We start from the raw sequence: 26434 nt of genomic DNA, 5'->3' as shown, positions 1-26434 counted from the left end.
TGGAAATATTCTTGATAAAATTTAAAACTGAACCTAGGAAATTTTGAGTTAGTTAAAATAAATCTATACTATATACCTGAAGCTGAAGTAGAATGATATCTAATGTCAACTATAATTAAATATACACACAGAGAAACACACAGACAGGGTGCCAAAAAATGTATACACATTTTAAAAAAGGAAAAAAAAAACTATTAAAATTGTAATAATACATACCAAGAACAAAAGATGAATACAGTCATGTTGACTTCTGCAGTTACAAGAGGTGCTCAAAGTGGTCACCATCAGCATCCAGACACTTCTGATTACGACGAACTACTGCTTGAGCAACGCTGACCAAAGTGTCCACTTGTATCCTTTTTTTTTGACACCCCTGGTATGTATATGTACACATACACACACATTCTGGAATGTTTGTGAACTTAATTGTCAGACCTCGTGTGTGTGTGTGTGTGTGTGTGTGTGTGTGTGTGTGTGTGTATGATCATGGGATGTAAAGTACAGCATAGGGAATAAAAGAAAAATAAATAAATCTATAAAATAAAAACCACAGTAACATAAAATATGATCAGGAAAACTTCATGTGTCTGCCAAAGTGATTCATGAATCAAATTTTATTGTGAAACGCACATACAGTGAAAACAATTCTAGTAAGATTAAAATGAAAATAGAAATACTACAATAAAACTGATTAATAGAACATTTATCAAGGAATTAAAATTATGTGATTGAATGAACTCTGAAACTAAAATTGATCTATCAGTAATGGCAAAGTCAAACAAATGCTTTTGTTTGTAATCATACAAATAAGGTTTTACGGTCAAGACATTAGGGTGACAAATACCTATCTCTTCATAAAAGGGGGTTCGAGAGGCAGGATCAAAATATCTTCTACCCTTTTCAGGTGCAGCGTCGTGATGGACGAGGTTTCTGTTTCACTGCTTATGCTTAGTGATGACCATTCTATTCATTTACTTTGTCCTCCTGCATTTGCTTACTCATCAATTTTCAAGTTATTTCATATGAACATCATAGCGGTCATGTAAGTTGAGTTAGCGCTTATCCGATTTTATGGTCTCAGTCTGTGGACAATCAATGCTGTGACTGGACCGGATGGACCGTTCTTAACTAAGATTGCCAGAAGTCCTCAGCAATAATCATGGGGAAACTTCAAAGTAAAAGAAAAAGAGGTTTATTACTTACAGGTCCTGGAAATTACATGGCACACCTGGGGTCACACAGCAATGTCACGGAGTCGGGTTAGGGGGTGTTGGAATTCTGCCTTTATTGGGATCAACAGTAGAAGTCACCAGTAAAGAATATGGTGACTTTAAAACATAAGAGTGGAAAGAGAAGAAACAAGGGGCCCAAATGATCAGTTATCTAAATCAACCAAGCTTTCTAAAACAAAGGGGCGGGGGTGAAAAGGGGGTGATGGCTATTTATCTAGTTGTGTGGCTGGCTATATGTTTTCTCCAGATAGCCATCTTTGAAGGGGATGCTTCTTTGAAGTTGTTGCCTTCACAATCAAAGCTTAAATCAGGCACTTGGCATTACAAAAAACAAAAACAAAACAAACAAACAAACAAAAACCTCTCTGAGCTTACACTACAATAGCCCACTGAAATGAAACAAGTTACCAAAGAACTCAGAGTAAATGGCTTAGCCAAGCTAGAAACACAAGTTAGTCTAATTCCAACTTTAGTATTTTTTCACTATACCACAATTACAACTGGAATATACTGGTGCATTTACTTTAAGCAGTCAATCCATGAAAGATTGTTCTCTATTATTATAATTGGTAGTTAATATCACCCATTTTTTTTGAAACTGCCTTAGGTTATTGCCATGTGGCAAGTACATCAGGAATTCCCTAACTTCATAGTCCCTTGTTCAAAGTCAGATAACTGCAGAAGTTTAGGATCAGGATTCAAAAAGACTAGATCTCATTTGCGGGATTGCCATGTAATAACCACGTGAACTTATGTGTGGAATTTCACTTCCTCAGCCTCAGTTTCCTACTGTGTAAAATTATGATGATCTTATCTGCTCTGTGTATTTTACAAGGCTGTTTTATTAACCAATAATAACAATGAACTTCTAGAGATTCATGGCAACGTCATTATCATTTATTTTTTTAGCCACAGAAGCTGCTGTAATGCCAGACACATAATGGGGTAAAATGAGAAAAGCAGATGAGATGACATTTGGGAAAATACTTTGCAAACTGCAATTGCCTGTAAAGAATACAAATGTGAATACTTTTATTGGTGATTATTGTGCCTCTTCTGAAATATTTATCTGTCCTTCTTTGTTTTTCTCCTAGGGCCACTGAGGTTCTTGTCCCAGACAGAATCCGTCACGGCCTTCATGGGAGACACAGTGTTACTCAAGTGCGAAGTCATTGGGGAGCCGATGCCAACAATACACTGGCAGAAAAACCAGCAAGATCTGACTCCCATCTTGGGCGACTCCCGAGTGGTGGTCTTGCCCTCTGGCGCCTTGCAGATCAGCAGACTGCAACCGGGAGATATTGGAATCTACAGGTGCTTAGCCAGGAATCCAGCCAGCTCCAGAACAGGAAATGAAGCCGAAGTCAGACTTTTATCAGGTATGGAAGAGCTCTTTCTTTTTTCCAGAATTATATTCTTTAGAGTAGTTTAAACAACCATGTTTCCTCGAACAAGTAGTTTGTATTTGTTGTGAGTTCTGTATCGTTTACTGGGGTTTTGTTTTATACATATATTTTTTGTTTTCCTTTCTCTCGGCCATTAGATGAAGGTACACCAACAGCTTTTCTTATTTTTCCACACCTGGCAGCTGATGTGTTTTGAGAAACAGATATTTTGCTTTTAGTTGGCTCCGTTCCTTCATTCATTCCATTCATATATAATGAGCGCTTCTTTGCGCAAAGCCCACTGCTAAGTATTTTTGTATGTTATTTCATTTTCCTCTGATAATACTCTAAAATGTAGTTATTACCATGTTTCCCCGAAAATAAGACCTAGCTGGACAATCAGCTCTAATATGTCTTTTGGAGCAAATATTAATATAAGACCAAGTCTTGTTTTACTATAAGACCCGGTATAATATAATATAATATATAATATAATACCAGTCTTATATTAATTTTTGCTCCAAAAGATGCACTAGAGCTGATTGTCTTATTTTGGGGGAAACACGGATCCCCATTATCTAAGAATGAAGGTGATACTTAGCAGGGTTAAGAACTTCCCCAAGTTGATGTTAAACATTTATTTACTTATCCATTCATCCACTCATTTTTGAGACAATAGTGCTAAGTCCTAGAGGTATGCAATGACTAAGACTGACACATGGCTTATTAGAGTTCCGGGTGAACACAAACATATATGTAATTATATAAAAACAGTAAAGTGTGATTGATATTATGATAAGGAAAATTGTTTTTCTCCATCTGTTATCTCTCTTTCTCTTCTCTGACAAATCTCTAAGACTCTGGGTGCATTTTCCTTTCCTAAATAATCAGAGATTGCATATTCTCTATGATTTCATCTTTTCCAATAACTGCTATTATCGAATATCTATGTAATATCTACTTTCTCATTTAGTCTCACTTGTAAGGTTTAATTAGACCTACTTATGAGAATCACAAAAAAAGGCTTATACTTGAGAAATCGTGATGGATGCCTGTCAAAGCACCAACACTGGCTCTTGTCTCTGCCTTTGTGTAGTTACACATGTCCTGCGTATGTGAAGGGTCATGTTCCTAAGACATTCCAAAGGAAACGGGCAATTTGATTGCAAGTTTCCAGGTACTTTAATAAGGACTCCCTCTTCTAACTCTTGTGTATTCTCTCCTCCATTAGTCACAGAGATACTGACATAAATGTGTCAATAACCATCAACATCACTGTTACCTTCCATCCACAAAGCAGTGAAAGATGCAAATGTAGCATTTATTCCCCAAACATACCTGAATTTATTTAAGCATCCATTAGATACACAAAAAATTAAATATTTATATTCACATATCCTTAATAATGCATCTGTTAAGTCAATCACATGGGAAGCTTAGGTAAGCCACATAGAAAATTGACAAGAAGATGTTTGACTCTCTTAATATGACTGAGGGGTTGTTTCCCTGTAGTATTAAGGGATAAAGTTAGACTAGTTAAATATTAAATATGAAATGGAAAGTTTTGAAAAACACAAAGACATTATCATCAAATCACCATTTACCTTTATCTGTTCACCTTGTAAAACACATTTGCATTGTAATCCATGGAGATTTATTTAAATCCACATTTTATAATGTCGATTTGGCTAAAATCAAGACTATGTTGATATACTTTGGAGCTGCCTTGGTATTTCTACCTGAATGGAAACTGATTTTTTTTTTAATCATTACATTCAATGAGAGCTTTTCTCCAAGTTCTATTTGAATAGCATGCTTCAAAAAGGAATTATAGGCTGAGGTAATAAACACACACACAACCCCACAGTCATATATACACACACGTTTTGTCATACATGATTAAGTCTGTCTCTTTTGCTATTGATCACACAAAGGAGCTGCTGAAGGAACATATGTTTGTTCCATTTTTCCTTAAGTTTGCAAGTTGGTTTAGAGGTCAAATACACAGATCCCCAACCAGTACAAAAATGACTGAAAGAATGAATGAATGAATGTCTAATCCTACCTTCTCTTAGTTGCCACTTATGGTTCTCTCATTTTTAAAATCATGCTAATCAATTTCCACACCCCAATTTGAGTTGTGCCTATTTGAGGGAGTAATAAATTAATACATAAATTACCCATTCTCTATTCTAACACTTAATTCACTAAAATGGAGTCAATTAAAACAGAAACCCATCATATTATTAATATGACTTAGAAGCATTGAAGTGATACCTGAATGATTACTACTTTTTTAAAAAATACATTCTTCCATGGTCATTTAAGTACCATGTTGAGTGAGAAATTTATCTATTTTGCTTTAGTTTGAAACATAAATGCTAACTTGAAGTTTTGAAACTTTCTCCAACACTTGTTTTTATCACATTCATGTAGAGAGTATTTTGAATTTGTATGTATGTGTATATAGACAGTTTTCTAGTTCTGAATAATATATATTTTAATGTACTTATTCAAGTGTATGTGAAATGTATTTCAAGTTGCCACTTTTATATAACAGGTATTTCATATAACCCAATAACTGAGATCTATTAAATCCAGATCTTCAGATTCAAATAACTGTTTTGAAATGCTATTTGAACAAGCGGTTTTTATTTATTCACTGTATAAATTAATAGTTTATTCAACAAACTTTTAAGTCAATCTTATATACCTGCCATTATGCTAGGAATACCAAGTTGGAAGACTCTGCTCTAAAACAGCTGGAGTCTAGTGGGGAAAATAGATAAACAAGGGGGCTGTGTATGATAGACGAAAGCAGAGCACCATTACTGCACATGAGAAACACCAATGTGCCAATCCTGAAAACAAGTAGTACATAAGTAGGCAAAGAAAAGGATACCTCAGGAAAACAGCATTATAAGCAAAGCATAGAGAAAGAAAGATAAAACCTTTTCAGAGAAACTGCACACATTCTGTTTAACTGGATCACAGGGCACAGGAAGGGTTGGAGAGGAACAAGTTGGAATTAAGGAAGATAAATGGAAGGAAGGAAGATAAGGTAGAATATGAGGCATTAATCCTTCAAAGAATTGACCCAGAGCTGCTACTAAAGTGGTATCACAAGGGATTCAGACATGAAGATGGGTGGAGAGATATTAAGGGCAGGTCTTAGAAACATATCAGATGTGGTTTATGCGGAAGGGGGTCCGTAAAAGCTAGATAGTGGTACTTTTGCCTGAGATTGGGAGCGGGGTAGTGGTGTGTTGTGTTTAAAATAAATGATAAAATAAATGATAAAATTTTAAAAGAGATTTCCTTATAACATTTTACATTTTCCAGATTAAATTAGTAATTATTTATTTCATTCAAAGATAGGAAAATTGGTAACTAACTTAATTTTTGATTGTTTTAAGACAAATTAAATTTTTGTTAATGAGGAATTGTACATTTTAAGCTATTAAGTATTAAACTGTTGTAAAATTGTTTTTGAAATATTGATAACAAAACACTTAAGTAAGAATTGAGGTGGTTTATTTTATATGAAGACTATATGAATGATTAAATTGGGCATTGTGATTGGCAAGTCCACTTTATTCAGTTCTCATCATGTCTGACTGCCAAGCGGTAGATTAAATTGCTGAATTATAAATCTGCTTTGGGCACTAGGTTGACTAAAATAACTGGCACATACATTAAAACTCTTAATTCAGTTTTCTTAATGGCCTAATTGAATTGATCAATTTGTAACTTAATCTATTGTTCATTCATTGAATTATAATTAGATGACTCTGAGCTCTGGGTAGACCTGAACTAAATATCTGTATAATTAGATTCATTGGCTTTTAATGGAATAAGTTGGACTAAAATATTTCAAATGATTTTTTTCTGTAGTATTTATTTTTGTTGAAATAAGTTTCAACAGAAACCATTCCCAAAGCCATGTTATTTTAAGGGAAATTATGATTTTCAGTTTAAAAAATAGTTTCAGAAATTTGTTCTTCACTATTACTAACTCAATGAGTATATTAAACTTTTTTGTTTGACTAAATATTATTTACATTTCAAAATTAATTCTCTTTTGCTACCATTTGTTTTTATAATTCCTACAGAATAATTATCTGTAAGGGAAAACAAAAAAGACACATTCTTTGTTTCTAAATTTACCATCAAGCCAGTTAATTCATGTAGCTGTAGGGAAACATAAGGCAGGGAATGGTAAATTCAGGACAACATACTTAGTTCTGAATCAGCACAGACAAGGAATAAGTCAATTCATGTGGAAAATTTGGCAAGTCTTCATAGAGGTGATTACTTTAATAGATCATCAGGAGAGGGACATTTATTTCTAGAAAGATGGCAGCATATGATAACTCTGAATGAGAAGTTGAATCTGTCTTATGAAGAGTCTCGAACCCCATGTCTAGGAGTTAGACTTGATTCTATTCACTTTATTGATGTTTGGATATCTCTGAAGGTTTTTAAACCATGGATATCATGACATAGACATACAATCAGAAAAACGGAAACGAGGAACTGAAGAGCAAATCAGATTAACATATTATCTGATTTTTTTGTATTATACTTTACTTACTTTTCACTGCATTGAAGGATTTTCTGATAGTCGGCTTTATATATATGACATTTCTTATATCATGCTATACATAGGACACTTTTAGTCTTTCATAAATCTAAGTTCGAAAAGATAGTTTTTTGAGCTTCTCTGTTATATGTATTTAGAAAAGAATGAAGGATAAAACCATATTATATTTAAACCACTTGAAATACACATTACATGAAATACACGTTTCCTATGTTACATCAGATTTAATCCAGATTGCATGAAGGGGTAAGAATCTCAATTGTTAAAATCCATTTCCATTTATTCAGTTAATATTGGTCAACTAATGACTATTTAAAATTTCCAATTTCTGAACTATTATTATAAATTGTTAAATGCATGGAGTCTGACACTAGACTAAGTACAAATCTTAGTTTTACCACTTAATACTTGTGCAATTTAGGGCAGGTTATTTAATCTCAGTTTAAATTTATTCATCTTGCAAAACACAGAGAGTAATAGTATATATTTCATAGGGTTGTTATGAGGTTTTGATTTAATAGGCCGAGTACAATGCCTGGAATTGCTAAGTTCTCAGTAGCTGTTATAATTACTTTGGCATTTTAGAGATTCCAATCTTAAGGAATTTGATTCTCATGTCAAGATTATTTCTTTGATATTAAAGTTCCCGATTTTGATTGTGGATATCTAAGTGTTCACTTATCTACTAATATTTAATTACACATTTTATGCTATTTATTGATGGTACTAATTTCTGCATTTCCTTTTTACATCTAGATGCCAGAGTCTCCTGCAACTTATTTCTTTTCTTGTAACTCATTGTTACCTGATTCCCACTCTTACCTTTCCAACAGCATCATTTCTTTTGCTATGTGAAATACCGCAAGAGGCAGGCTTAGCAACAGGAGTTAGAAAATAAATAAGACTTCTGGTATTTGATCTTTATTAGCCATTATCAACTCATTGAATCCTCTAAAATTCTTAGTTTCTCTACATGTTCAAAGGAGAGGTTGGACTGGATTAGCCTTTCCAAATCTTTTCATCACCAAGGATCTTATTTATTATTTCATTCCACATTCATCCTCAACTCTGTCTTTATAATTCCAGTGTTTAAGCGTTCAAGTTTGCTAGATAAACTCTAATTATTAAAAACCATAATGGCATACTAAAATACAAAACGAGGGTCAAAAACCAATGTAATTAAATTTGAGATGGTCCTACTTTTTGATTACTTAAAAAAAAATAGTTTTAAGTTGTTTTATATTGTCACAAAAAACACACCAAAAGAAGATAACTTTTATTGCATACAGTGGACCATTCAGTGAACTGACCAAGTTCCATGTAGTGATGTGCTTTCATTTCTTCCAGATGACAATTTTAGATTGCTTCTTTGATAACCAGGGCCTGGCAGAGTACAAAAAACAATATACAATCATACTATGTAGGAATTAGTTATTGTGGGTCAGGTCTTTTAACCAGTGTTAGATAACTGAGGTAACCATTTTTTAACATGATGCTGGTGAAATTCCACCCAGATGCACGAAGTCTCATATGTTAGGAAGCCTGCACTGACTTACTATGGATAAATAGACAATTTCTGTTTAGTTGTTTATTTTTTTTTTAAATAAGTTCATCTTCCAGTGCTATTTTGGGAGACCTCAATAATACTGAGGATTGCAAATTGAAAGTACTGGAATACTGGGGGAACCTATTCCATTTTTTTTTTTTTGCATATCTATCATTCTGATGTCACTAGAGATCTCTCCCTCACCAAATCCACTAGTTTTTCTATTTTCATCCTTGACCTTGAGTGATGTTAGATATTGATTATACTATCTCCTCTTAACTCCCATTCTTTGATAGGTTGCTATTTCACATAAGGTCACAAGCACAAACAATATACTTGGAACTGTTATCCACATGGAGGAATGAAGATTTCTTGAAAGGGAGACAGTCTTTCCCCAAGTCTACTGAAACTGACATATGGTTAGCTCTGCATTTACTGGGAAAATGACACTTAGTAGCCCTTAGTAGGTCACTAAAGGGTCAGTCTGCCCTGACTTATCCACAAAGAGGCTTTCTCTAAGAATAGGTAGAAGCCAAATCTATAACCTGTGAATGCCGAAGTCACAAAGATTAATAAGAGGACTTGTAGAGCTTCCTTTTCTGGTTGTGTTTTACATCAGTTTATTCCTGTGACATACAAATAAAAAGATATATTTAGTCAAGAGTTATGGGCACATGTTTATTGATTCAACATTGGCCAAATAGGAAATATTCCAAATACTTTTGATTCTTTACTAAAAAACAAAAAAAAAGAAAACCAAAAAACTATTCTGGAAAGTTTTAAATGCTACCTTGTGCATTTATATAAATTATGAAGATTTCTGGGTTCTCTAAACTAACTTTGATACATCATAATAGCAGTATTTGTTTTCTGGGATTCTACTGTCAGTTGTAAAAAATTTTAACTCTATAAATGAAAGAATCACTTCCTTCAGACTTGCTACAAAATGAAACCGATAGACTCAAAATTTGCCTGTGAGACGGAGATATGGCCATATGCCAGTGATAAGAATAGACACTCCTTTCTTCCTCCAAGCTGTAACTACAAATAGCAATGTGTGTGTGTACATGGAGAAAGAAAGAGGAAATAAGAACAGATGTAAGAATATTAACAGAGAGGGAATGCCATTTTTAGTACTGAATTGGTGTAAATGAGGAAGGCAAGTAATAGAATCATAGAGTAATGGATAATAGATCCTGAGAAATGGCTCCCTTCTCTCTCTCTGTTCAGAGCTCTTTGGCTTTTGGCCAGATGGAATTTTCCATATTTTATTAAATATATTTTGATTCCTATGATCAGCCTGGATGAGGCTGGTTTTTAATAAAAGACACTATATACATAGAGTTAGAAAGAGTGTCCTGGAATTTTTCACTCCGTGCACACATTACAGGCATACTTCAGAGATATTGTGGGTTCTGTTCCAGACCACCACAATAAAGCAAGTATAGCAATAAAATCAGTCATAATTTCTTTGCTGGTGGAGGGTCTTGCCTTCAATTTGTGAAAAATGCAACATCTGTGAAGTGCAATAAAGGGGGTACAATAAAACAGTGTATGCCTGCATACTACGTACTTGTGTTTGAAGACACATGGCAGCTATTGAATTTGCTAAAATGGGACTAGATGGTGGGTGGCTAAGGAGCCAGCACATTAACAGGAGGTTAGCTTGAAATTGAGGGTGCGGAAAGAGGAAACTAGCTCTGTGAATTTAAATTAATTTGTGACTCTTATGCCTGGGAAGAAATCAAAGAGAATACCCCATGGTAGCCTGCAGTACCCATTCATTTCCAATTGGACAAAAAGGTTTTAGTATTCAGAAAGCATGAACATGAAAAGCAAGTACTAGTTATTTTAAGGAAGACAGCTATTCAGTTGTGCAAAGCAGGATTTTTTTTTATTTGTTTCTGACACAGATACCGACAGTCCATACTTAAATTTATCAATGCCTCAGTTATTCCTTAGATTCAGCCATGTAAGTTTAGTGTTGATGTTCCTAAAAAATAGTTTAGAAAAATGGTCCCATTAAAAGAAAGTCATTGTCATCACAGGATTGCATGCATTCCAGTTTGCCCAAGACAGTCTCAGTCACACCTAATGTCTTAGAATATTATAAAAAGCATTACCTTTCATGCTAAAATATCCCAGCTTTAGTAATTTATATAGTCAACCTGCTTATGTATAATGAGGAAGTCAAAATGATGTGGCCCTGAGGCATTTGGGAAAACTTGTGAAAGTAAGGAGTCGAACATAGATTCCAGCTGGCCTCAGGCTCAGTTAATTTGGCCAGCGTAAGGTCTAATAGAAAGTTTTTTTCTTTTTTAATTTTATGTATGTATGTATGTATGTATGTATTTATATAAGTGACTTTAAACAGAAACTGCTCTCTCCACTTTCACTAGTATGCCTTCTCCATGCCTCTTCAGGACATAAACCCTGAAGACAGTTGCAATTTTATTTGAGATTGTGAAGTGTAGGTAAATGTGTCAGGTTATATCATCCAAGATGCTTCTTAATTTTTAATAATCTATTGATCGAAGATAGTGATTGGAAATACTTAAATTTTGTACTGCCATCTTTTCTTATTTTCTTTCTTTTTTTAATTCTTTACTTCTTTTATTGTACTGCTTTCTTAAATGCAAAATCATTATGTTCATGATGATAAGGAGGAATAAGAGGAGGAAGAGGAAGAAGAGAAGGAAGAGAAAGTATATTTAATTTATCAATTTCTACTTGAAAGATGCAAAACTATTCCCACGTTGAGAGGAAGTGGGCTTCTTGAGCACCTCAGAAGAATAGCTTTGTTGAGACTGTGGCTACATCACTTTTCATAGTGTGGCCCCATGGCCTTTTTTGAGATGATTTCAGAAGATCTGTGAACTGAAACCTATTTTAATGGTAACATTTTTCACTATGTTGACTTAAGTATGTCTTCGATGAAACAGTAAACATTAATTATATAAAATCTCAACCTTAAATACATACCTTTTTAATAGTCTGCAATCAAAACGGCAAATACACATGAAGGATATCTAAGTATGGTGATTTTTGAGGAGTGCACCTTTCTGTGATCATTTGAGTTTCAAGCTGAATTAGCTCCGTTTATTTTTCTCGTGGAACACCATTTCTACTTGAAAGGACAATCAACAGAAAAACTGTAGCTATTCAGACTTGGGGCCTAGTTACACATTTTCTCAAAAATGAATGAAGTGAGGTAGTCAATTCAAGGAAAATAGTATTTGCTGCCAAGGATGGATTCAAGCTTTTAGGTTAAATTAGAAATTTGGAAGACTTGTATCTGCCACTGGGATCTTGACAGCTTCTCAACATTTAAAGGCCTTTTTGATGGGATTGGTAGTGATTGCAACAAATGAGATTTTTTGATACTGTATAATGAAATGTGTCAACATTTGGAAGATCTGTCTAATTCAGTGTACCACTCCAAATGCATTGATTGATGTGACAAAATCCTGCATGGGTAAAAGATGCATTCAAAATGCAAGCTAGACCAATGGATTTTTATATAGCGTAGCATATGTACTCTTGAAATGTTTATCGATATGGTGTCAGATTCCACATTACAACTAACTTTCAAGAAACTGTTTATTGTGTTTTGGTGTAGAGCTAAAGGATAAAATCTACAACTATCTGAAAAGGCTATTAAAATAATTTCCCTTATTCCACCTACATATCTGTTTGAAGTCAGATTATTTTCAAGTAATTCAACCAAATCAGCATATTTGAACAAAGCAAATGCAGAAAGTAACAGAACTATCTAGTTATTTTCTATTAAACTACTTTTTTAAACCAATTTAAAAATGTACAAAATTTAAAGTATTGCAGGTCTTCTCATTAACATATTTAGTTTGGAAAATATAGTTGTTTTAAAGAAAATTTTATTTTTGTTGAGGTGTAAGTAAATATTTGATAAATAAATTAGTATTTTAAAAATCTCTCATTTTTACTTTTAAGATGGGAAGTATTTACAGCTATAACCTACATAAACATAAGCTGGTTGGGGCCCTCGATAATTTTTAAGAGTATAAACAGTTTGAGCGCCACTATTTACGTTACTATTCATTTTCCTTATGATTGTAGATCAGCCCTTTCTAACTCAGATAACAAATTAAGCTAAAGTAGGTCAAATTTTCTATTAAAAAGTTAGAAATAAAGAAAGAAAGTGGGAGAGAGAGAGAAGGGGGGGAGAGGGAGAAAGAAAAGAAAAGAAAAAGAAAAGAAAAAAGAAAAAGAAAAAAGAAAGGAAGGAAGAAAGAAAGAGAAAGAAAGGAAGGGTAAGCAAAGGTAGCACGTTGGCTTGAGGTGTTTCCAGATTTTCACTCAGTCTGTGTATGTCAGAGATCAATATCACTGTAATGACTCTTTGCCCTTTATTTACATACTGTCCTCTTGCTCTTTAGGAGGATTAGCTGTACTGCCAGTGGGATGACAATGAGGGGTCCCAGAATCAGGCTAACATTTTCCCCAAACGGGGAAAAAAGCTTGAATTTTAGTCCATGCAAATCACAACTGCTTGTAATTAATTTAGAAAAAAATGTTTGTGTAATTTTGTGCATTCACTTCCATGAGCATCATATTTAAAAATTCTGCTTTTGGAGTTTTTAATATAAAAATATGACATTAGGAAAATAAATTAACTTTTGCTGGTCTGATTTTAAAACTATTGTCAAATGTTTTCTAGAAACCACCTTTGCACTTTCCTCCCATTTTTATTTTAAAATAGGGTACACACACCTCAAAGTATATGAAACATGTACAGTTTAAAGAATAAAAATAAAATGACCATTTGTGTACCTTTCACCCAATTTTTGAAATAGAACATTACAAACTGGTGTCATTTGCTATGATTAAATCATGTTCATTAATTCACTGGAAAAAATTATCATGTTTATTAGCTGAATAACTCTATCAAGATCTGAATAGTTAGCTCCCATATAGTAAGGACACTAGCGTTTAAAATAACTCTTTATTCTAAAAATAATGTATGTTCTTATAAAACATTTACAAAATATAGACAAATCCAAAGATCAAAATAAAAACTGCCCATAACACAACCACACAAAGATAACCTTGACAATTGTATCACTATCCTCCCTATTTTAAAACATAAATACACTTCCCTGATCCTACTCTTGAAAAAACCACATTTCAAAGGAGAAAAATAAGGCAGATATCAAGTTTGATAATGTCTCTGTAAATAGCCAATATTACCTTGGTAGTGCAAAAACAGAAACCAAAAACCAAACTGAAAAAACAAACAGAAAAGGTTAGTTGGTAATTTAAATTACCGTGATTTTTGTTTGTTTGTTGTTTTCATTTTCACATATATATTTCAGTTACCTATTGCTGCATAATAAACCACTCCAAAATTTAGTGACTTAATACAATTTATTATCTCTTTTTTCTGGAATTTATACTAGCTGGTTACACTTTGATTCACTTATACACAATTGGCAGAGATAGAAGGTTCAGGATGACCTCACTTATCTATCAGTTGTTGCTGGTTTTTGCCTGGGGTCCCCGTTATTCTCATCTACCAGATGGCTAGACTAACTCACATGGTAGTCTCAGAAAGAGATATGTCAGAAACTGTAAGGACTGTTGAGGCCTTTTTTCCAGAACGCATGCAATTTATTTTGCCTTAGCCAGTAAGCACTGCCATTCGGGACCCCCTACCACTTGGGAGCTGCAACCTCTTCTCCTTCCTCTAATAAACTATCCTTTGTAAAAACAAAACAAACCAAACCAAACAAGCAAACATTTCTATTAGAAAATTTGGAAACTTCCATAATATTATAATTTATTAAATTAGAAAATTACAAAGAAATATGTCTGGAGAAATGAAACCAAATTTATCTTCCAAAAGGTGACATTTCCATACATATGATTAGGGTCACAAACTTGAGTGCCTATTTAGCCACAAAGATAATAGATATACCTGGAATGGGCCAGGTCAAGAATGAAGTAATCTGGAATATTTTTGCTCTGTCTGAAAAAAGTAATAGCAGATAAGCCCAGTGCTACCTAAACTACTAATATTTTAAAATAGACAAAATCCCAGCAAGTTATTTTGTGTATCTCAGTAAACTGATTCTAAAGTTTACATTGAAAGACAAGAAACCCAGAATAGTGAAGAAGAAAGAATACTGAAGAAGAAAGTCAGAGGATACGCACGGCATGACATCAAGACTTATTATAGAGCTATGATAGTCAAGACAGTATTATATTAGCAAAATAGTAGGGAAATAGATCAGTGAAACAAAGTAGTTTCCAGAAAGAGACCCACACAAATATAGTCAACTGGTCTTTGACAGAGAAGCAAAACCAAGTCAATGGAGAAAGGATAACCTTTTTAACAAGTGATGCTGGAACAGTCGAATATCCGTATGCAAAAAAAAAAAAAAAAAAAAAATCTAAATGCAGACCTGATATTTTTGCAAAAAATAACTCAAAATGGATCACAGACCTAAATATGAAACAAAACTGTAAAGACTTCTGGAAGATAACATATGAGAAACCTTGGTTATCTTAGGTTTGAAAATGAATTTTTAGATACGTTGCCTATAAACCAATTCATGAAAGGAAAAATTGGTAAGTTGGACTTTGTGAAAATTAGTAATTTCATCTCTGCAAAAGACAATGTTAGAGAATGAAAAAACAAGCCACAAACTGAGAAAATACTTGCAAAACACACATCTGATAAAGGACATGTATCCAAAACATACAACAAATAGTTGGAACTCGATGCAAAAACAAACAAATCAATACAAAATGGGCAAAAGATCTGAACCAACAGCTCACCGAAGATATACCGGTAGAAACTACGCATATGGAATGTGCTCAACCTCATATGTCACTGGGGAATCGCAAGTTAAAACAATTATAGGATACCTCTAGACACCCATTAAAATGGCTAAAATCCAAAAATGTGGGCATACAAAATGCTTATAAGAACGAGGAGCAAAAGGAACTTTCATTCATTGCTGGTGGGAATGCAAAATGGTACAGTCACTTTGGAAGATAGTTTGGGAGTATCTTACAAAGATAAACATAGTTTTACCGTACAATCTAGCAATTACACTTCAAGGTATTTATCAAAATTGAGTTAAAAAGTTATGCCCAGACAAAAATCTGCACATGGACATTTATAGCAGATTTGTTTATAATCACCAAAACTCAAAGCAATCAAGGCATCCTTCAATAGGTGAATGGATAAACAAACTGTGGTACATCCAGACAATGGAATAATATGCAGTAATAAAAATAAATGAGCTATCAAATCACAAAAATACATGGAGGAACCCTAAGTGCATATTGCTAAGTGAAAGAAATCAATCTGAAAAGTCTAAATACTGTATAATTTCAACTATATCATATTCTGGAAAAGGCACAAGTATAGAAATAGTAAAATGATGAGTAATTGCCTGGGGTTTGAGGTAGGGGTGAAGGGGGATGAATAGCTGAAGCTTGGGATTTTTAGGATGTTGAAACTCTTCTATGTGATACTATAATGGTGGATGTATGACATGCGTTTGTTAAAATCCATAGAATGTACAACACAAACAATGAACCTTAATGTACACTGTGGACTTTAGTTAATATTAATACCAATATTAGTTCATTAATTGTAACAAAGGTACCACACTAATGTAGGGTGTTAATTATAAGGAAACTGAATGTCTAGGGATGGGGATCTAGTATATGGGAACTCTATAATATTTGTTTAATTTTTTTACAAATTAAAATAAAAATATAAAATGACCAATTTAAAAAAATAACCATTTTGTGTTGCATGATTTTGTTTTCTGATAAAAGAAAGTATAAAGGTGAAATGTTGGTTCTTCCATGGGTAAATAAGTAGTATTGCACATAGGTCCCAGGTAAAATTTCTTTTACCTAGAATATCAAATTACATAGGTCCTACTTGATGTTATCTGCGGATAGTATTATAGTATAGTATACTATAGTATGTTGTGTGGTATACTGTAATATATAGTATATAGTATTTTACAGTATATGTAGCTGAGACATTTCTACTGAGGAACGGGGTGAAAGAACACATTCAAATGGATGGGTCTCCATTATAATGGTAGCTGTTTATAATTTCAAATTTTGGGACTTTATTTCAGGAAATTTATTTTTAAGTAATACTATCTTTCAAACCATTTTCATTTGATTTGAAAGGTCACTTTTCAAAAAGGAAAGTGACACAAAGCACCAGCAATTTTTTAAAGTTTTCCGACATTTTTCTACAATATTGGTTTAATAAGGATTAACACATTTAGAAAATTCTTTCAATATTTTCATTGTGAAGAATATTTATTTTTGTTGCTGTAACAACCAGAAACTGTGAATTTCTCCTTGTTCACGCCAAAAATACTTCAGATGACAATTGCTATTTCAAATATTAACTAGAGAATTGGTGTTCTTTTATTTACCTGTGATCAACCTGTATGGAGTTGGATCAGGCCACTGATGATTAACAATGTTATTTTGTGTCCCAGATCTTCTCCCTCCTCACTTTTTCCTTTATCACTCATAGTTCACACTATGACCCACAATGGTTAAATCTAATTACCCTTGGCAATTCTGCATCCATCCCCATCTTAGTTTTTAAGATTTCATTGCCTCATTTTCTTTGCTTCAATATTGTTTTGAGTTTGTAAAATAACCAATTGCATGCTAATTCCATTTAGTGCATTAAGTTGAAAATAGCCTAAATTAAACCTTCATAGAGGGATGTGTATTTTAATGGGGGCCTGGAAATAAAGCATCTTAAACAAATGAACTTTAAGTGATAGAAATTTAGTCAGCAGGTCACGTCAGAGGATACTACTACAGCTGGGAGGATTTCCTCCAAGCCCACCTAACTATAAGGCTTCTATTGGAATGTCCCAAACAGAAAGAGTTCAATTTATATGGTAAATGCAAGAGAAGCTCTCACTCCCACACAGCTTTCTCTTGACAGTGTTAAGCCCTGTGCTTATGATTTTGTGATATTTTTCCCTTATTCCACCTGATATATTCTTAGCAAGTGTGGATCAAATGAGTTCTAAGATGAATGGAATGAGTCCTTAGGTTAAATAGACACTGTTTCAGTTGCCTGCTAGTAAAGATGAGTAATTTGTATATATAGAACTAGGAAATGCACTGGGTGAAGTAGAAAGATGCAGGAGCTCTTTATTTACCCAGAGTCCCTACTCTAGGGACAAACTCAGTCTTTGTAAAGTTGTTAAAAATTAAAAATAAACAGAAGGCTTAGAAACAGCCAAAATTATTGTTACGAAAAAACAAACTTTGGGTAACTTATTTTTTGAAGACAGAAGATATTTTCTCAGTACCTTCTTTATTCTATTCCTCTGTATTTGTATGTTATTTAACCAAATTCTAAAATGTTTGTTTATCTTATTTCCCAATCCACAGAAGCAATAAACAAAACAGAAGGAAGTGGAATAGATATTAGTAGAAGGCAAACTGAATATATCAAAAAGTTTAGTATAATAACATTTAGAAAAGTTACTGATGATATTGTCTTGTTCTCAATGACGATAAATCAACAAGGCTTGTAGCCCAAATGAGGGACTTCTTTTTCCTTTTGCCTTATCCCATGATGTCATCAACAGCTAAGAAAGTTCTATCACAATCCTAGAAACAAGGGATGGAAAAACTCTTTTAGGAGATTATTTCCTAAATTTCATTGGAATTTTCCATTTTTTTCTGTTTTTCTTCATCACAGTGTCTTTTCAGGAAAAAAAAAAATGGTTCGCACTCCATCATTTATCTTTGCAATGTTTTTCATAAAAGATGTGATCCTGTGATTTCTCCCCACAGATCCAGGGCTGCATAGGCAGCTGTATTTTCTGCAAAGACCATCCAATGTAGTAGCCATTGAAGGAAAAGATGCTGTCCTGGAGTGCTGTGTTTCTGGCTATCCTCCCCCGAGTTTTACCTGGCTACGAGGAGAGGAAGTCGTTCAACTCAGGTATTATGAATTGAGGACTTTTGTGAAATATATGTTATTGTTTATCTCTTTCTAATTTGATATACTCGTAGGTATCTAGAAACTCTAGGGTTTTTCATAATAATTGAATATTTCCCCACATTCCTTTACATTATACAGTGTATGAAAGACATTTACCCACTGGAATAAAGGAATGGGGATCAAAGCCAGGATTGCCGTTGAGATGGTCCTGCCCAACTAGTCTTCAGCAAAGATACTTTGGAAAATTTCATCCTACGGATGTGATAAAGAGTGTGAAATAGAAACCAAAATTTCCTGAATTCAAATGTATAGCATTCAAGTATATAAGATCTGTGCATTTTTTTAAAACTCCAATTATATATCTCACCATCTGTGTTCTAACAAATATTTCAGATAAGGCACGTGGTGAAATTGGCTGGCTTTGAATTACTGACATTAATATTAAGGCATGATTAGAAAGTAAACTCTTAACAGAATGGAACACTTAATCTAAAATATTTTAATTAAATGGATTTCACTTAAGAAATTAATTTCATTGATTTTGAGGTCTGGCGTACTACATTTTAGCACACTTATTTTCTGTGATGAAATGTATTCATGGACAATAATTTATTCGTTAAATTGCATCTACCTCAAATACTTATATAACAACAACATATGGTAAGGTATGATATCACAATACATCCTTTTTTTAAGTTGAAGTTGAACTAATTTATTAAATGATAAAAAAGTAAAATACAATTCCAGTTCAAACAGGACATCACAAATTAACAAATGTTCCGCAAGCCTGTAAATTTATGTCCTCATAAAATTAATAAAATTAATATTTCATCTGGTAAAATCTATTGATGCTAGTTGTGATTCCATTAGCTGTAAGTTCAAAATTATGACAAGAGGATTCTCCTAATACTTAAAACTTCTTCACCTAACCATTTATTTAGAGCCTTGTGTAGTTATGGTTAATGGAGTTGAGAAACAGGTACTCAACTTAGTCTTTGGAGTGAGTTAGTGTATGTGAGGTGAGGACCCCAAGACATAGTTAGATCACAATACTTCTGAGAATATCAAAGCATGCGTGAAATCTGTTTGCATCTTTAGTGTGTCAAGATGAGTTCTCTGAATATACCCAGGCATTCTTGGTGAAGTAAGAAAGGTGGCTTTGTACAAAGATTACTAAATTGGGTGGCACGACATAGCATTGACTTCTACTGTGAGGCACCACTTCTATGGACCTTGGAGTTGTCAAACCCAGAGTGAAAAACTGGCCTAGACAAACTATAATTATTTTTCTCAGCACTAACATCAGTTCCAAGGATAATCTACTTCATTTCTTCGATCACTGCACACAGACTTCCAATGGGAATAGTTTACCTTGAATGAGAGTCTTTCCAATTTTATAATTTGAGCTTCCGTGGAGTTCATTTCAACCTCTGAGTACCTTGCCGTATATACGTATTTGTTAATCTACTCTAAATGTATATGCCTTATGTCTTATTTGTTAATCTACTCTAAACGTATATGCCTTATGTCTTACAGGTCCAGAAAGTATTCTTTATTGGGTGGAAGCAACTTGCTTATATCCAATGTGACAGATGATGACAGCGGAACTTACACCTGTGTTGTCACGTATAAAAATGAGAATATTAGTGCCTCTGCAGAGCTCACAGTCTTGGGTAAGTGAATGACTTGAGATGAGTTTACATTTTACTCTTCAAAGTATATATCACTGTGACACTTTAAATGCTTATTACCAAATTGCTTCCTGTGTTTTTTTAGTAGGAAATTGTAAAGGCTAAATACTCCACACATATCTTTTCTCTACTTTGATTAATTGCGTAGAGGTTGAATATTTGCTCATTGATTAAAACCCAGACCACCACTCTTTAATCTAATTATTCCAGTGATACAACTGAAACCTACCAAAAATTATTATTTAAAATAATGTGTTAAATAACAAATGAGAGGTCCCAAAATATATTATCTGGGGAAAATAAATGAATAAATAAGAGTGTGATAAATTACATTAAAAATATGCACCTGAATGGAAAAGTCAGCTGTCATTTGAGATGACAGGGTTTCTGACAGTAAACTCAGAGGTGTTGGTAAAATTGTTTTGTTAATATGGAAATACTGTAGATGTTATGTTGAAAGCGAAACATTAAAATCAAATACATTTAAAGAACTTGCATGGCAAGAATCTAATTTAAAGGAATTTAAGGGGCATGAATAGGCTCACATTATTCAGAAAAGCAGGATCGCTGTGTGTCACTGCAAATTAATCATTCTTATGTGTGGTAGGTATTCAAACAAACACATACTTTATCATCTACTCCAGAGTTCTTTTAGCCAGTTTCATTTGAATCATGTAGTTTGGAGAAAGCACCTTAACATTTGAATTTCAATTGCTTTGTACTGTAACAACAACAAAAAATTGTCTACCAGTCTTTGGATTTTTCCCTATGGAATAAATCTTTATACCTTTTAAAGAGTCCAGGAAAAAATCATAGATTCTTTAAAAGTTATACAATAGAAATGAAACGGTTTGGTACACTGATTATATCTGCTAGACTATGTCATAATGTTATTTTGCTACCCATTTTGCTTTAGAAAATGCTTTCATCTGCAGACATGGTAATAATGTTTATGATGGGTAAGGCAATGAAGTTGTTTGTTCTTTGATCAACGTAAATGTTAAACTAAGAATAGGAAAAGGACTTTAATTCTTTGGTTTCAGAGGTAGCGTTATTTTAAGTGAAATATCATCTGTCTTTAAAATAGCAACAATTTCATTTACTCTTATTTTATATGCTATTTTTATTTTTATTACATTTTTTGTCGTAAAAAAAACATTGACATTTGTAACATCAAAGTACAGTAACACAGAATGGCTACCATAGAAGTTATCTTGAAATGTTTATTACTGGTCATAAAGCAAATGCAGTTACAGAATGAGCTGGAATTTATAGTGATAATAGATAAAACTCTAACTGCAAATACATGAGGTCAAATTTTATATCAAATGAGTGCACAATATTTAGATATATAACAATTCATTGATATCTAAGAAAATTTATGTAAATTCTGATTTCTAAGACTACACTTATTAGCCAAGAAATGCATGCACAGACATACATATTTGCACATATATTGACATTCATGGAATCCTTCTGTCTGTTACAGTGTGCATGTGTATGTTTTCCATTGTTTATTACTGAGAATTATTTTGTTTCCAAGTTTTATTTAAAAAAAAACACTGAGCTGATCATACATATATATATATGTATATATATGTATATATATACACATATATGTGAATATACATATGTATGTCATTTATTTGCACCTATTTTAAGGAAAAGTTTTGCAAAATGGTTTAATCCTACCAGCAGTGCAAGATTTTGTCCCTCGTCAAAAGAGTGCATTTTTTCCCAGACTCTATTTACTTATCTGAAATTTTGTAAAACGGTGTCTCTTTGTTCTAATTTTCATCCTTATTGAACTCACATTTCTTTTTATAATTTTACTGGACATTAACATTTTACATTTTGTTAGTTGGTTATAAATCATTTTTTAACCTTTATATATTTATTGAAATATTCATCTTTATTTTGTTGATATGTAGTAACTCTTTACATAGAGGAATAGTAACTATGCTGTGTATGCTCCATGTGTGTATTTTGTTGGTGGTGTTTATTTTATTTTTTGATTTATAAAGTCTTCTTCTTTATGGCTGTTGGCTTTGTTGTTTTCACACTTACATTTTTGTCCTAAATGAACCACTGTATTTCCAAAACTTGAATATAATTACACGTTGAATCTATAAATTAGAAGCAAAATTAATTTTTAAAAAATAGATGGAACTGTGCTTATAACATGGGTCTTTTTTGGGGGAGTGGTGAATCCTCTTGGTAACTGGGTTTACATTTTAAAGGTTTCCTACAGACCTAGAATAATTTATAATTATTGCAGAAGGCATGATTTAATTCTGGAGGTGGTTATAATACTGTTAACTATTAACTATCCAGGCTTTAATATGAATGTTGATATGGTAAAATTTCTGATGTAGTCTGTGCCTATCCTGATAAAAGGTTAAGCTCATCTTGCAGGACTGAATTTATATGGAAATAGAATTTATTACTTTTTTTTTAAAGTGGATGGTAAGGAGAAAACTTCATTGTCAAATTTATTCAAATTTAGTTTTAATCATTTTTAAGAATTTAAGCATAATTTAAATTCTTTATAAGATAAAATTCCGTAAGAAATGTAAGCTTGTGCTTATAAGCTTTAATTATATATTTGATCAGACTCTTTCAACTCGTGGTCCTTTCTTGCACTTAGACTGGCTTTGAAAGTGAACTTGAAAAAACTAACAGACTTTGCAAGTAGGGTATCATTTTATATACAACAAGATAAAGAGAAATGCTCTGACAAGTTTCAGGGCTAATATACATTAAATATAATTTAAAGCATTTATATTATAGAATGAAAATTGAAAGTTCCATAATAATTAAACCTCTTGGAGAAACCTATATTAGAAAGGACAACCTTATCTAAGATAAATAACATATAAATACATTTATGAAGGTATTCTTAATAACCATTTATGTTAATGTTTCTGACCTATTAGAATAGCCATCAATATAATACCGGTGGACATATTTTAAGTACATGTACTGCACTAGGTTCTGTAGTATAATTACAAATTTATACAATCAGTTGCTCTAATGACTTCTGAATCAGATTTTTTTTTTCATATTGCATGTAACATGGAATCTGTAAAGGTATGAAGAGTTGATAGTCTCTACTCTCATAAAAGACAGAGCCTAAAGCAGTGGTGGCAGGAGAGGTCGTAGGGAGGGGGACGCAGAGCGAGTCTCTCTGAACACTGTTACCAGCTTCCATTTTGTTTGAATTACTAGTGCCATGATTTTCTTTAAAATTCTTCCTTTGAAAAATGACCTTAAAAGAGGTATTCCGTCCATTCTTATTTTCAAAATGTCCCTCCTCCTGGCTCAGGAATTATAATCACCATTTCTGAAAATATTTGCATTTTTTCCTTTATCTACCCATCTTCACCCTCATGCACACCTCCATCCATGCAGCAAGACAACCTTTAATAACATTCAGGAGATTTGCCTCTTCTTAGGTCTAGATCTATTCATTGTCTGAGTCAGTGCATAAATGCATAGTGTAAAAAAATGTTTGCTCTGTAACCCATAAAGTCCCTGACCTTGGACAAGCTCTGTGCACTGTTCATACACACACAAAAAGAGACAGGTAGAAAGTTTACCCTTCAGTAGAAGCCGTTAGGTCTAACATCCTTGAGAAAATGAAAACATTTTTGAACTTTCCAGAAACGATTGCAGAATTCTTTTTGAAGTGGTTTGCAGCAATATAAACAATATACTGTTAAAAGTTTACCTTTGTGTGGGGGTTTTTTCAGTTATTTGCCTTATTAACTTTCTAGAGAAATGTTGGCTAGACTTGGCACAAACTGGCTTTGCAGGACACAAATAAGTCTGCTAGGTCAATCCTTTGCACATCATTGAAAGCTGGAAACCAGATGTAAGAGTTCTTCATATCTTCCACAACATGAGTAGCACATATCACTTCACACAGTGCTTGAGTTTATACTTCTCCCAAGTAAACATTTCTGGAACGAAGTCCTTTGAGGCAGGTGTTACTCCTGCCTGAGATTCTCCTTAGGAAACAGGAATCCCTGTGTCATGTATGTATTCAGAAGACTCTCTCTATTGACCCAAGCATGTACACCTTACACAGATATCTTCTTTAATCTGATGTTAGTAGATTCAGAATATTAAATTATATTTTAATATATATTACATATAAATATATATGTCTACCTGTGTGTGTATATACATAAGCACATATATGCGTACGTGCATGTATACAATATATGCATTTACATGTACAATGCTCACATATTCTCTATTTCTAAGAAAAATTCTCTTCAGAATCCATGCCCATATTCTTTCAAATGCATATGGTTATCTCAACCATTAAATAATGTACTGTTCCTGCACATGGTTAGAGAATAGGCCAAGCTGTTCAGAAAGGTTTAGAAAAGTGATCTTGAAAGAGAGTTCAGAAGAAAGCAGATTAAGATACATGGGCAAAATTAAATATTCCTGTTAGAAAAAACATTATTTTGTGATGTAGTGGGATGGAAAAGTCCACCTTAATAGCTCACTTTCTTTTAAAATGCTTTTGAATAATAAAAAAATAAATGGCTGAGTATATGGGGAGCTAACCAATTACAGTTTCTAGCCCCAGATATACAACTGAAGCACAAAATTAATTGTAAAGCAGCAACTGACAGTTGAGTGCCTCTTGTGTGCTCTGTCAAGGACTCTTTGGGCATAGAAAGGCGCGCATGACAGAGATCTGGGCCTCAAGGACTCGTTAGGTCAACAGAGAAGAAGGAGGCAATTACTAAGAACCCAAAGGACAGTTGGGAAAAAGGGAGGTGAAGGGCCCTGAATAAAAAGTTCAGCTAACATGAGAGAATTGGAGTTGGGGTGTTGGACGGAGGTGCAAGGGGAGAGAGGTCTGGGCGGGGGGCAGTAACTGGGCAAAGGTTTGGAAACAAGCAAGTGATGGGCAAGGGAAAATGATAGATGTGACTGAAGATTGTGGGCACAAAAGCAATCTGCTGGTGGACTGGAAAAGTGGTATAGATCCTAAATATTTTGGTAAGGTGGTTAGATTTTTATCTTAACGGCAAAGGAAAGACAGTGATAGATTTTTGAATTGTGGCTTACTTGCTGTTTCATCTTGGCCAGTTATTTAACTCTATAATCCTCTTTTTTTTTTTTTAATTGGTAAGGAATGATATTGACTTCCTCAGAGGAACCAATGACTGCTGGGGGTGTGAGAATTGGGAGAAGAAGAGTTCAGAACAGCAAGGCATAGCTTTGTGTGTTCTGGGAAATAAAGGAATATGTGTAAGATGTTCTTTCAGCCCTCATGAGAAGCATAAAGCATATTTGCAAAGATTAAACAAAAACAAACAAAATAACACAAAATGCCACAAATGTTAAAACATCCCAGGGACTCTTTCCTCAGCTAATTTTCCTCATCTATACATGTACATAGCAATAACAGGTCCCTACAAGATTGTCATGAATCATGGGGGACTCATACAATGATGTCCTAATGATACACAGACATTTCTCTGGCAAGTAATCTTTAGAAACGTATACAAAAAATTAGATTTGTGGTGCAAGGATGATATCAAAATATGTGAAACAGTGTATATTTCCCTCTATACCTCTACAGTCTGCTATTCATGCTTTATTCCAAATATATTAGGAGAAACTTAAAAACGGATGTCATGTCTCCTGGATCTTGGCCACTCAAACCCTTGGTTTGTTCTCTTGCTCACCTGAGCTTTACACAGAAGAACTGCAATTCTATGTACATCATACATACGAATAAGTCACCTAACTTTCTATCCGAATATTGTATAAACTCTCCATTGATACTCATGATTTTTTTCATAGACTACGGTTATGGACTGAATTGTTTTCCCCCAAGTTCATATGTTGTAGCCTTAATTCCCAGTATGACTGTATTTGGAGATAGGACCTTTAAGAATGCAGTTACATTCTTAAAGGAGATAGGACCTTTAAGAATGCAGTTAAATGAGGT

General features: G+C 33.5%; 1 protein-coding gene across 2 annotated transcripts in view; it reads left to right on the top strand.

The window, feature by feature from the left end:
* The window catches only part of DCC (DCC netrin 1 receptor), a 1070394-nt gene that overhangs the window by 502798 nt on the left and 541162 nt on the right, over nucleotides 1-26434 (top strand). For both annotated transcript variants that reach the window (XM_081078113.1, XM_081078112.1), the window contains exons 3-5: nucleotides 2327-2611; nucleotides 18613-18763; nucleotides 20300-20436. In XM_081078113.1, coding sequence (XP_080934239.1) covers nucleotides 2327-2611; nucleotides 18613-18763; nucleotides 20300-20436 — 573 coding nt within the window. The remainder of the gene's footprint in view (nucleotides 1-2326; nucleotides 2612-18612; nucleotides 18764-20299; nucleotides 20437-26434) is intronic.

Source organism: Rhinolophus hipposideros, assembly GCF_964194185.1.
Source record: "Rhinolophus hipposideros genome assembly, chromosome: 17".
Lineage (NCBI taxonomy): Eukaryota > Metazoa > Chordata > Mammalia > Chiroptera > Rhinolophidae > Rhinolophus > Rhinolophus hipposideros.
Note: the sequence above shows the minus strand (reverse complement) of the source record. Positions and strands in the feature narration are given on the sequence as shown.